Source organism: Trachymyrmex septentrionalis, unplaced genomic scaffold (genome assembly GCF_001594115.1).
Source record: "Trachymyrmex septentrionalis isolate Tsep2-gDNA-1 unplaced genomic scaffold, Tsep1.0 scaffold2, whole genome shotgun sequence".
NCBI lineage: Eukaryota > Metazoa > Arthropoda > Insecta > Hymenoptera > Formicidae > Trachymyrmex > Trachymyrmex septentrionalis.
The window spans coordinates 879,888-892,235 of NW_017305179.1; the positions used below are offsets into that span (position 1 = coordinate 879,888).

Consider the following 12,348-nt stretch of genomic DNA (forward strand, 5'->3'; position numbering starts at 1 on the left):
TTTTTTCCTTTAATTTATATAAACAAAAGATCAACATTTCGGTTGTTATTTGCAACCATCTTCAAGATAATACATGGATTTTAAACTCTTTGTGTCGATTACCAGTAGATATAAATGTAAGAAGTAGATGTATCATGCTAGTTTTGCCAGAAATTTTCTATTTGCACCTGACTCCAGATGACTCTGCATTTCTTTGTGCTATGTTCTTTATATTTCTGTACAGCGTTACCTCCTGTCTTATAAATTTCTTTCTCTTCTCATTTTAAGATTTCAAATACTCGTATGATATTGATTCAAAATTGCATTAGCGCATGATGCGAAATTATTGATATTGATACATTTGACAATTTTTTTGCATCGTGTATACTTTCTGTAAAATCTTCACTTTCCGAAATTATGATCGTAAATTATACACATTCTGACTACGATCGATTTTTTAGTTAAAAAGTTATGATAACATCGGTGATTCTAGATTCTTTTTGTACTGATGATATCATAATTGCATGTAATATCTAATTATTACATGCAATATTGTACATATAAGACGCCTAGACGCGCGCGCGCGCGCGCGCGCACACACACACACACACACACACACACACACACACACACACACATGTTTAAAAATAAAATTAATCCTACTTGTTAAAAAGTATCATATTCTCGTAAATAAAATTTTTAATTCGATTTTTTATTGACTTATCATTTTGTCTAATGAGATAAAATTTTATTAACTATATTTAAGTGCGTATACCATCTTATTTTCTTCATCTTTTATTAGAATTTTTTATGGTTTGTGTTACAAATTTACAAAAAATTTATTATTATCTTTATATTTTAATTCTATTCCATGATTTTAGTATCAAACAATATTTTTGAAAAAGAATATTTTTGAAGTTATTCTAAGAGAAAAAAATGTAGTTTAAAAGTAGTATAGTAAAAAGCTAATTCAGAACGGTTTTTTAAATCGTTATTTACAAATTTTATGATGATTACAGCTTTTGATGTGAAATAAATGTTTGTTTACAGGTACTCCAGCCATCAAGGTTCCCATTAGTCGTGAAAGTGTTTTTCACAAAAGTTCAATGGGGTGTAGTCCACCCTACAAACGTGTTAGGGCATTACGACTATTTGATTCGCCTACTACCCCTAAAACTTTGATAGAAAAGAGCGTATTACAAACTCCGATACCTTCAAGATGTTCTAGATTTTTTACTCTAGAAAAACCTAAACCTTCTAAGATAAGCCCCAGTTACCAGAATAAGTTCGAAAAACCCGCGGCGAATGTAAATCCATTCACACCTACTGGCATGTTAATAACAGCAAAGAAAAGAAGCAGATCTAAACGTAGTCTCAATGGGTACGTATTCGAACTATATCTTATAACTATTATTTATTTTCTGTAAAATCTGTGACTAATCACAATAATAAAGTACAATTAAAATGTTTATCTTTACTATTCGCAAACTAAAAAAAAAAAGATATTTTTTCCATATTCGTGACTCTTGTGTGTTTGCGAAGATTAAATTTAAGATTTTATTTCTGATATGTTATTTAAATATTAAATTTTAATATTAAAAATGCTAAAATATTGGTTTGTTATAAAGTTTTTTATTCGAGAAAGAAGATCTGTTTCAGATTCGTAACTACTTTTCTTTCTTTTACAACAGTAGTAATAGTAGTTCACCGGATACGCAATTATCAAAGTTTGACCTCGCTGACTCCGAAGATTCTGACAACGAATACGAACACGTGACAAAACGTGTAGCTCTGCAGGATTCGAATATATCGCGTTATCATAAGGAATTCCACGAGCTCGGCTTGATCGGGACCGGTGAATTCGGTTCCGTGTACAAGTGCATCAATCGGTTGGACGGATGTACATATGCCGTCAAGAAGAGCATCAAACCCGTAGCTGGCAGCATTAATGAGAAGAACGCGTTGAATGAGGTGTACGCACACGCTGTGCTCGGCAAACATCAACATGTGGTCCGTTATTACTCCGCTTGGGCGGAAGACAATCATATGATCATCCAAAACGAATACTGCAACGGTGGTAGTCTCGCGGACACGATCCTCTTAATGCAAAAACAGAAACAGCACTTCAGCCAGGCTGAGATGCGCCAATTGCTATTGCATGTGGCTGAAGGACTGAGGTATATACACAGCGTGCAGCTTGTGCACATGGACATCAAGCCCGGCAATATTTTCATCACCAAGGAAAAGAAATTGCGCGCCATCAACTATGACTCCGCAGACGATGGTTTTGACGATGATGAAAACATCGATGAGGAAATCACATACAAAATTGGTGATCTCGGCCATGTCACATCTATCAACAATCCGCAGGTGGAAGAAGGCGATTGCAGATTCCTTCCAACAGAAATTCTGCAGGAAGATTTCAATTATCTACCGAAAGCCGATATCTTTGCCTTAGGATTAACCGTTTATCAGGCGGGTGGTGGTGGACTTCTGCCGAAAAACGGACCCATGTGGCATGACATTAGACAGGGGAAATTACCAGACTTGCCACACTGCAGTCGCGATTTGAACAACTTATTGAAGGTATGATCTTATTTCTGAAGTTTAATGACAATTTATTGTTTCTTTTTCTGGCGATCTATTGGACAAGCTTTGTATTATGTGAATAACATAAGTTATTTTGATCTTTTTTTACATACACATACACACACACATTGCTGCTTTATGTTATTCACAGTTGATGATTCATCTCAATCCGGAAATGAGGCCATCAGCGATGTCTTTGATGCAACACCGAGTCTTATGCCCGATCGGAAAGAAAACCAAAGCGCAATTACGAAGAGAATTGAACGCTGAAAAACTCAAAAATGAAATCTTATCAAAACGACTCCATGACGCAGCAATGTGCCTGAAGTCCATCGCACCGAACGTTGTTATCGAGGGTGGTAATAGCGATCGACAATTGCGACCGATAGCCAGCAGATTATCGTCATCCCGTGTTATAGGCAAAAAAGTTAATCGTAGTAATAGCACTACGAACTTTTGAATCAATTCGTTAAAATTTTGACACCGGTAAAATTTCGAAAAGGTCGAACTTGAGGAAGCGATCGATTTCCTGAAGTCACCTTAACATGTGTGATACCGTATCTAGTTTTTTTTAAGTACGATTGCCCAGTAAAATAAGACGTTTACACAACAGAAGGCTGAATGAAATTACATACGATTGTAAATGAACATTCTCTCCATGATGATTTTCCTAATACGATTGATGTTTATTATATAGCTGTAAACAACGTATAATATCTTACAATTAGTATCCTTATTATACTATAATATCGTTGTGTATTTTTTTGAATTGTTATCGAAAACGAAATTTGTTAGTATACGAGCGTGTGTAGCAAGCAAATAAGTTTACGGTTAATTGCTGGAATAGCACTGAGGGAGCAAAGTTTGGTTTAAAATATCATTTACATTCACACACAAATATGACAAGATTATAGATTAATATTAAAATGAAGTTGGTTAATATAAAATTTTTTCTAAATTATGAAATGAAACTGCATTCTAGCAGGCTAATTTTGTGTAATAAGAAAGTTTTTGAGACCACTCGATGTTCTTTCATGTTTCAATGTTGATAGAATCTCTTGCACTTCTCGATTCTTTTTCTACATATTGGACTCTAAAACTTTTCTTATTTTGATAAAAGGTTTTGATTTAAAATAATTTTACTATATTTCGGTGTGCAGTGCATACGGAGTATAATAAGTAAAAATCGCATGTAAGCGAAATGAAATAACTATTGCGACTTTTACAATTTTTGCACGTTCAATATTTATATGTTATAAAATCTAAAAGTTACTTCACTTTTCAAGAATTATAAGTTTATAAATTATTTTTTTAACGTTTAAACGTTTTTTCTTTTTACTTTATATAAATGAACTTTTTTTGTAAAAATGACAATGCACGATTGAACAAGTATGTTCTGATGGCATTAATAACAACGAAAATTGTTCTTGTATCCTCTTAACCTGCTTTCGCTTACCGATTGTAACGTTTATCTTACAATCACACCAATGCATGGACAATTTTGTATCCTAGGAAACCAAGTTTTACCTGTACAAAAATAATAAGTACATCCATACACTGTTTATCTTTTATTGTCTTTTTACTTCAAGTCAGTTTTGCCAAAAAGTAATAGGAACGTCACTATACATTCTATATCTTTAAGATATAATTAATTTAAGTCTTAGCTATAGCGCGAAATCTCAGGATAACGAATATATTTTTCTACTGTAATATAACGTTTTATACGATGCGCTGCTCATTACTAAGCTAATTACCAAGTGCCTTTTATTATCGTAAAACTAAACTGTCTTAAAACTAAAATTTTTATGTAGCAATATGCAGATTACTGATTGCATATATAAATTTTCAAAAACAATATTTTTATATTAACGATTCGTGATTCATGATTTTCTGTTACAACAAAGTTAAATATTAAGGCTAATGTAACATTCATTTGCACTGTCTTTACGGCTTATGCCATAATATGAGACTAACGTTTCTTATATTATTTCTATTAGTGTCTTTCTTCCAACAATACCCACATAATTTTACAGTTGCGAAAATGATTTTATCAAATGATTTTGTCTGTAATAGCTAATATTTACAAACTGGAAATAAGTACTATTCAATCTTAAAAATTAACAAAACATTCACACTATAAAACTCGATTTAAATAAGTAAAATTTAAGAAACAAATTTTAATATCTTTTATATGTTAATTTCCATAATAATTAGCATTTATTTAATAGCAAATTTGAAGAAATGCACACATTATATATCAATTATTCTAAATATAAATAACCTATGTAAAAATCAAATTTGATAACTAAAAATTGTTTAATGTTTTATTCAATTAATTTGTTGTTGGATTAATTTGTTTTGTTTCTTTTTCTTACAACAGAATACGCTTTTTTATATGCAATCTATTTTATACAAAATCATTTTATTTATAATTAAAATAATGTAAAATTAAACACGCGAGTACCTAAATGCGATTACACGAATGAAATTTTGAACTTTTTTTTAATACAGAGTTACAATTATCTTCAATATTTCCCGAAATTTGTATATAGTTGAACTATGATGTTCAAAATAATGCTTGATATTGTGTATGCATTCTTTTAATTTGTCTATTAAAGTACTATTAAATAAGTGCTATAGTTTTTTTAACGATATAAGAACAATATAATAAAATTTGAAATCTATTTTTTCAATTTCGGATTAAATACTCTTTGAAAATATCACAAACTGAGTTTCCTTCGAAAGTAATAACACGAACAATTGTTAATATAGATATAACAGTTTCCAATCATGAATGACAAATTAGTTCCTAGGTTTTTTTACCTAATTACATTCTGTTAATGTTTTCTTCGCATATTAGATCTGTTCGCGTTGCTTGTACTTTTCGTATGCAGCATCTCCGTTTCCTCCGTCTTCAAGATCGAATATACATTATCTCCTTTTAAATGCAGAAATTTTTGAAAATACCAAGCAGCGCGAACAGATCTATCGAAAATTTTATTTCAATGCCGAGAAGAACTCGATGCAAAAACCAGTCAGTTCTATTTTTTTAGCGAAAATTTTTGAGTAAATTTAACGGTTCAAACATTTCTTGCAAAAAAGCGGACAACTCCGAGCTAAGTTTATCTATCTTTACATATTTTAACGATTCTCAAATATTTCGCACATACTTGCACAATCGTTTTTTGTTAATACTGTAGGAAGTTTAAAAAAAAATGGCCTTAAACGGTTTTTGCATCGAGCTTTTCGATTGTTACAAATATAATTCATATGCTGCTCAGGTAATATGTTAGTGTTCATTTTGCAAGATTTTACAATTTCCCAAAGATTGACGTTAATAGTTAATATACGCTGACTTTAGTAAATGTTTCTTCCAAACAAAACCTCAAAGTCAACTTCGTTACTTTATTAAACTTTAAAGCATGCTCTGATCTAATTTGAATTTATGATTAACAAGGGAAGTTTGTAAAATACTATTGTGTGATTATTTTCTGAGTAATTGAAATGCAACTATATGTATAAAATGAACCATTGCATTTTTTAAGAATGGGGTCGTAAGAAGAAATCATACAGCTATCAAGAATATGTTACTGTCATTGTTAAACTTAATACAAATTTTTAAATTTGCTGTATGATTACATCCGTAACATCAAATTGTTTTATATATTGTATTATTTTCTTACACTTTTTTTTTACAGAAATTGTTCGTGTAATAAACGTTCATTATATTTTAATGTGCTGTATAAAACGATAGAAATTAACAATATAATGATGCAAAATATGCAATTGATTAATTTATAAATTAATTGAATGAATAAATTTAATTGATTTATTAACTTAATATTAATCGAGATCGATATATTAATAAAATTAATGAACAATTTAAGGTAATACAAGCAAAATATTTTTTTCATTATATTTGTGTTCTTTATATTGAGATTTTTATCGTTTTATATAACAGAATGAGACATTCTAATATACTTTTATTATACAAACATATTATTTTTTACTTGCAAAGGCGTTATATTCGCAAAAGATAAAGAATATGCATGAATATGTTTCTAAACAAAAAAGAGAGAAAGAACGAAGTTGCGAAATGCACCAGTAGCATAATGAACTAAACTTTATAGCTTGCTTAAGTAAATTTACGCTTAAACACAAATTGTTTCTATTATTATTATTATTATTATTATAAATTATTAACTGATTATTATATACTTTCTGTTCTTACAATTTCCATCATGTAATTACGAAGAATGTTATGTTGCGCAAGATCTAACTCAATAGTTTCAGCGAACGCTGGTAAACATGCGTATTTCAAATCAGCGAATTTAGCTCGTAGGAGTCTGTAAAACTCAACAATATCTCGAAGTACGTGTTACCTAATTTCGTAATGAGTGTAATGCATCACGTATTGTGATTCAATTGGAAAATTATTGTTAATGTTGTATGATTTGTATTTTTCCTTCATCATTGAATTTACTCCTACTGACATTTTGTGAGATAACATTCCAAAATCAATAAAGAAGAGAGTAAGAAAAATGTATTACTAAACGTTCTTATGAGAATTCCAAACTAAAGACCGAACTCGGACAATATCGCCATTTTGACGATAAAATGTGACTTAAAGCCTGTGTCTATGATGCTAAAAATCTATCTGAGATCTCGACTGGAGAGAGAATTGACGCATTGACCATATACATTTGGTAAGTAACGCGTTACTTACAATGTCGTTTCGTTACAATTATTTTTTTCGGAAACGAAATTCCTTATAAATATTAAAATTGATCAACGAGATAGTTATGCAGAATATACTCACTTGATAATGTAAACACAAAAGTAAATGAGAAAAGAAAAATGATGTGATGCCCATTCAAATCGCGGTAAGATGGTAGTGTCTGGTATCAATTCTCATTGGCTTCGTTCAGTAAAAAAAAAAAATAATTAGTTGACACTTAGTGATTCTTTAATATGATTAGTTCTTGCCTTTATATATATTAGTGCTTTGTTGAATCTAAATGTAGGAATTAAAATACATCATATAATATGGCTCAATAATAAAAATTAAAAATGTTTAGAAAGGCTATGAACCAAAAAACATTGTAAATGTGTAAGTAAAGGAAAATATAATTATTATGATCTAAAGCAAATAACAGACATTGTTTCGAGCCTGATCGGGTCATCCTCAATTACATATAAACATAATTAAATAGAACAGATAAACTAAATTAAAAAAATTAAACGGATCAACTAAATAATATAAAAAAAACACAAAACCATTTATAAAATCGTATCCTGTCATCATGAATCTGATATTACGTCCGCAACAATATAGCGTATATGTCAAGATAAAAGTCTGTATTGGTGTCAAAGTGCGCAAAATATTCATAAGCATCGTAAATTTAAAATTCACGTTAAAATCTATAAAAATAGTGAGAACATTACAATAACATACTATCTAAAGCAATGAAAGTCCATCTGTACATTAATATATATAATTTAGAACTTACAGTCAAAGTTACCTTAGAATTACAATGTAAGTGTCCACTGATAAAAAAACTTCCATATCTGTATTGGTACAAAAATTACTTCTACTAAAAATATGTAATTCGACGTTGGCAAAAGAATATAAAATTTGGAAGCAGTATTGCGAAGAAATGTCCTTGTTGTCTGGTTGTGGTACACAGAGTGAAGGAATCGTTGAAAAAGTGAGAGATTGGAAATAGTTAGGAAAGGGAAACAAGAAAGGAAAAGGGGAAATGAACTAAGAGAAGGAAAAAGATTGTATAATAGGAAGATAGGATTCGTGTAACGATTCAGATTCACTTTGCTTATTTAGACCCAGGCTTTGTTTTTTTTTATATGAATCATTTCAGATACCAACCTTTTTTTATAGGAAGATTCTTTATCAAGGATTATTACATCAAAATTATAGTTGCAATCAATGCGATGGTTTGTGATGACAGTTGGAGAGCCTGTATTTTTATTTATGTCTAGCTTATGTTCTTGCAATCTAGTTTTTAACTTTCTCTTCGTTTGACTCACATAACTGGTCTCGCAATCCTTACAAAATATTTTGTAAACCATCCCTCAATGTGATAAAACATCTAATTGGTCTTTACCTCGTTTTTATATACTTATTTAACGTGTTCGGAATTGAATAAGCTAACTTAGAATTCATTTTTAAGGCGATAGACCTAAAACTTTTAGAAATGTGGATTTAACACGTGGTATGATGAAATATTTGTCCGCAGATACCTATTTTTTAGGAAAATAAGATATACGAGATATAGTATCCGAGGGAATGATTTCGTGAACATAATCAGCTCTATTCAAAATCACTGTAACGTTATCCTTGTCAGCCTTTGTGATAAGTAATTCAATACGATCTTCGATGAACTTATGTGTGGCTTTTAACCAAATAGAAAGCTATTTATTACTAGGGCCTCTGACGAGATACTATTGAAGACCGACATCCTTACGGGAGTTCGTATCCTTGTGAATATTGTAAGTAATTAAGAGTTAAAAATTGATAATATTGTACTAATTTTATGATTTATTAGTTTAGTAGACGTATTTGTGCATTTAGAACTCAATAATACTCGATTTTTCTTTAAAATTGTAATTTCAATGTTATCGTCAAACTTTGATTATCAACAGAGATGAGAACTGCAGAGGAAAAAACTGTAATTTTTCTGCAATATATAGGATATTATAGCTTTACAAGTATGCATATTTATTTATGGAACATTTATGTAATAAAAAATCCTGAATTTAATAATGTATGAGCCAAATATTTATGTTAATAGTAACAAATTTATATCAATTATCGATAATGTCAGCATTCTTCAATTACCTCCGGGCCCTTGGGACCCTTTTTATACCGCCGAAAATTTGCCCAGGGTTGACGGTCTTTAATTTAGTATCTCGTCGGTGCTAGGGCTAACAGAGGGGAGCTCTTTAGAGAAAATTTACTGAGAATTTACTGTTCCTTTTATTGTGCGGAGCCCCTTAGGCCGGAATCAAACAACGTATTGAAGAATGAGATTGAAGTTTGACCAATCAGAACAAAAGGAGCCAAAATTTCTTTGTCCTTATTGATGAAATTTCAATCTTTAATCTCAATCTTCAATGCATAGTCTGTTTCTGGCCTTATACTGTGTTCCACTATGTAAAGTACTTGTTAGAATGCAGTTTAGTTTCATAGTGTAACACCAGAATGCATTGCAGTCTTCCATTCTTATTCTTATAATTATGGGCGAGTTTTTTAATTCATCGATTAATCAATCGCATTATGCACAAATACAGCTTTTACGGAACAAAATTATATTTGCGCGACAGTGCGATTGGTCAATCGATAAATTAAAAAATTCACCCTATATTTAGCGTATCAAAAATAAATTTACGATTTTTATTTTGACCTAAGTTATAACTTTTTTCAGAATTGGCGATTTTTGAAAGTTCAAAATTTTTAAAGCACTGCTAATTTTAACTTGATTAAAAAAAAATTAACTTACTCAACTCTTCGAATTAACAAATTAAAAATATATTTTTCGGTTGCAAATAATTACATCGAAGACTCCTATTGAGGTTTCCTTTCTGAAAACGTCGTTGGCTATAGAATTGCAATAGGAAGGACACCGGGCATGGTATTACATCACTGATATCAACTGGTATCCTAGCTGATTCGAGTATTCCGGGTTCCAGGAAAGAGGGAAATTTTTCATCGGTTTCGTTCTACCTGATTCTGCCTTGAAGATGAAGGTCGTAGCTCGATTATGTTGCTCGGTTCTATTAATGGAGGTGCCCCAAAATTAAACGAGAAACAATAATATAATTCTTCGCGAACCGTGTCGCCGGCTAATAGATAACCTCTTCAGTGTCGTAAATAATTCCGCATGTTATTACGTCTGCGAAAGCTATTTTTACGATAAACTCACGAATTCTTTCTTAGATCCACAAATATATAGCTCGCAATATTTTTCATTATATTTTAGTCGATTATATAGATAATGTATGTACATATAATAGCGTGTAACAATGCATGTAATGGCTCCGCATAGTTATTAAATAAATAACGAACTTCCATTTACAAAAAGGCATTTCTTTATTCGATCGGCACCATTTCAATTCCTATACATATATTATTATAGGAAGTAGTCCTGTGCAACACAAGTTAATTCTTTTTTACGTTTGTTCATCGCTTTCAGATACTTGCGCAAATAAGCTTTTAAGCACAATGAGACGATAGAAGTGCAGCAATATAGAAGATTGCATAGAAAAGTTACCGAAGTCAGCGCTTATGCTTCCGATTATTTATGATTGGACACGTTTTTACAGGATTCGTTTACACTGATCAATACTATGCTCTTTTAATTTCTTTGCAAGATTTGAATAATCAGATATAAGAAAATATCACAAAAATCTAGATATTAAAATAATTTTGAATTATTCCCTTTATATTTTAATTGTAATTATTAGTAATTAATAGGATGCATTTGCAGCAAGTTTTTCTTACGATTTTTCACGTTTTATGCATCTTGTTTCTAAGAATATCACTTTTATTTTCGATAAGATTGATCTATTAACTTGTATTATTTGAGAACGACGTTTGTACGATTAGAATATAATTGTCACAAATGGATTTATGCTATGATGTCTTACTTAAAGTTGAAGAGTTAATTTCATTTCTTTTATGCTTTTTTTCACTACTTCATTGACGGTTTTCGTAGAGTCTGAAAATTTAGCTTTCACGCATGCTTTTTTAGGTAAGATTATCAATGATAACTACTTTTATAAATGCATTTTATATTCATAAATAATTTTTCTGTGAGATGTTAATATGAAGAATATAATGTATCTCTCTTTTAGGTACATTTCAAAGTAAATAAAAAAATGAGTGTAAATATCAATCTACAGCCAAGAAAAAAAACTAATCTTTTATATCGATATGGATATGTTCTATTAATGCTCGTATGCATGATACTTGCAACTATTCAACCGCATATTGGCGCAACGAATGGTGAAGAGTTTTCAATAAATGCTTCAGTAAAGAAAAGAGAAATATATACACACAAAAAGAAATCTTGCAATATCTTTATCCTATCAATTGGGATAATAATGCATTGATGTTATAACATCGTTTTTCATTGCAGGTATAATCAACGGTAACTTTATTATTCGCTATTTCGCTGTACCTTCGATGTACTTAGAAGCCGGATTATTATGCGATCCCAAGTCTCTTTATTCAACATTGAAGGACGGCTATCTTCTGACATTTGTGATGGTTTTCGTGTATATTTTGATGCCTTTTCTAGCACGGATCGGGACGTATCTATTAATGACCTATGCAAAAGTTAATATATGGCTACTCAAAGGAATGGAGGTGATTAAAAATATTTGTAATTAATTAATCCTCGTTGGCACACAATAGATTAAATAAATAAATATATATCTATGCAAAAAACCTGTATATATTATGTATTTTTAGATAGTAATTAAAACACGATTATTAATGTATCTTTCAGGTTCTTTACTGTATGCCACCGCCATTCAGTACAGGACTTGCTTTGTGCCGTTTGGCACAAGCTGATTTGCCTACGAGCGTAATTACCACGCTGGTGTCGCACTTTGGAGGATTATTCTTATCTCCTATTTTACTGTATCTAATGGTAATACTTTTTGGAATGGAAATATATTTTCTTACTTAAACGTATTATATATTCAATACACTGCTTATCTTTACAATTTACATTATTTAATGTGTATATATATATATAT

General features: G+C 30.6%; 2 protein-coding genes across 5 annotated transcripts in view; both read left to right on the forward strand.

The window, feature by feature from the left end:
- Window positions 1–3,463, forward strand: part of LOC108747527 (wee1-like protein kinase) — a 5,370-nt gene extending 1,907 nt beyond the window's left edge. Inside the window, exons 2-4 of the mRNA XM_018485086.1 lie at window positions 1,030–1,360; window positions 1,671–2,565; window positions 2,720–3,463. Coding sequence (XP_018340588.1) covers window positions 1,030–1,360; window positions 1,671–2,565; window positions 2,720–3,028 — 1,535 coding nt within the window. The 3' untranslated portion in view covers window positions 3,029–3,463. The remainder of the gene's footprint in view (window positions 1–1,029; window positions 1,361–1,670; window positions 2,566–2,719) is intronic.
- A 6,752-nt stretch (window positions 3,464–10,215) lies between these two features.
- Window positions 10,216–12,348, forward strand: part of LOC108747373 (sodium/bile acid cotransporter 7-B-like) — a 3,081-nt gene continuing 948 nt past the window's right edge. For 2 of the 4 annotated variants that reach the window (XM_018484793.1, XM_018484797.1), the window contains exons 1-4: window positions 10,216–10,452; window positions 11,440–11,590; window positions 11,724–11,953; window positions 12,096–12,239. In XM_018484793.1, coding sequence (XP_018340295.1) covers window positions 11,464–11,590; window positions 11,724–11,953; window positions 12,096–12,239 — 501 coding nt within the window. In that variant the 5' untranslated portion in view covers window positions 10,216–10,452; window positions 11,440–11,463. Of the gene's footprint in view, window positions 10,453–11,278; window positions 11,337–11,439; window positions 11,591–11,723; window positions 11,954–12,095; window positions 12,240–12,348 lie in introns of those variants that run through there. The other 2 variants (XM_018484794.1, XM_018484795.1) reach the window with 2 other exon arrangements.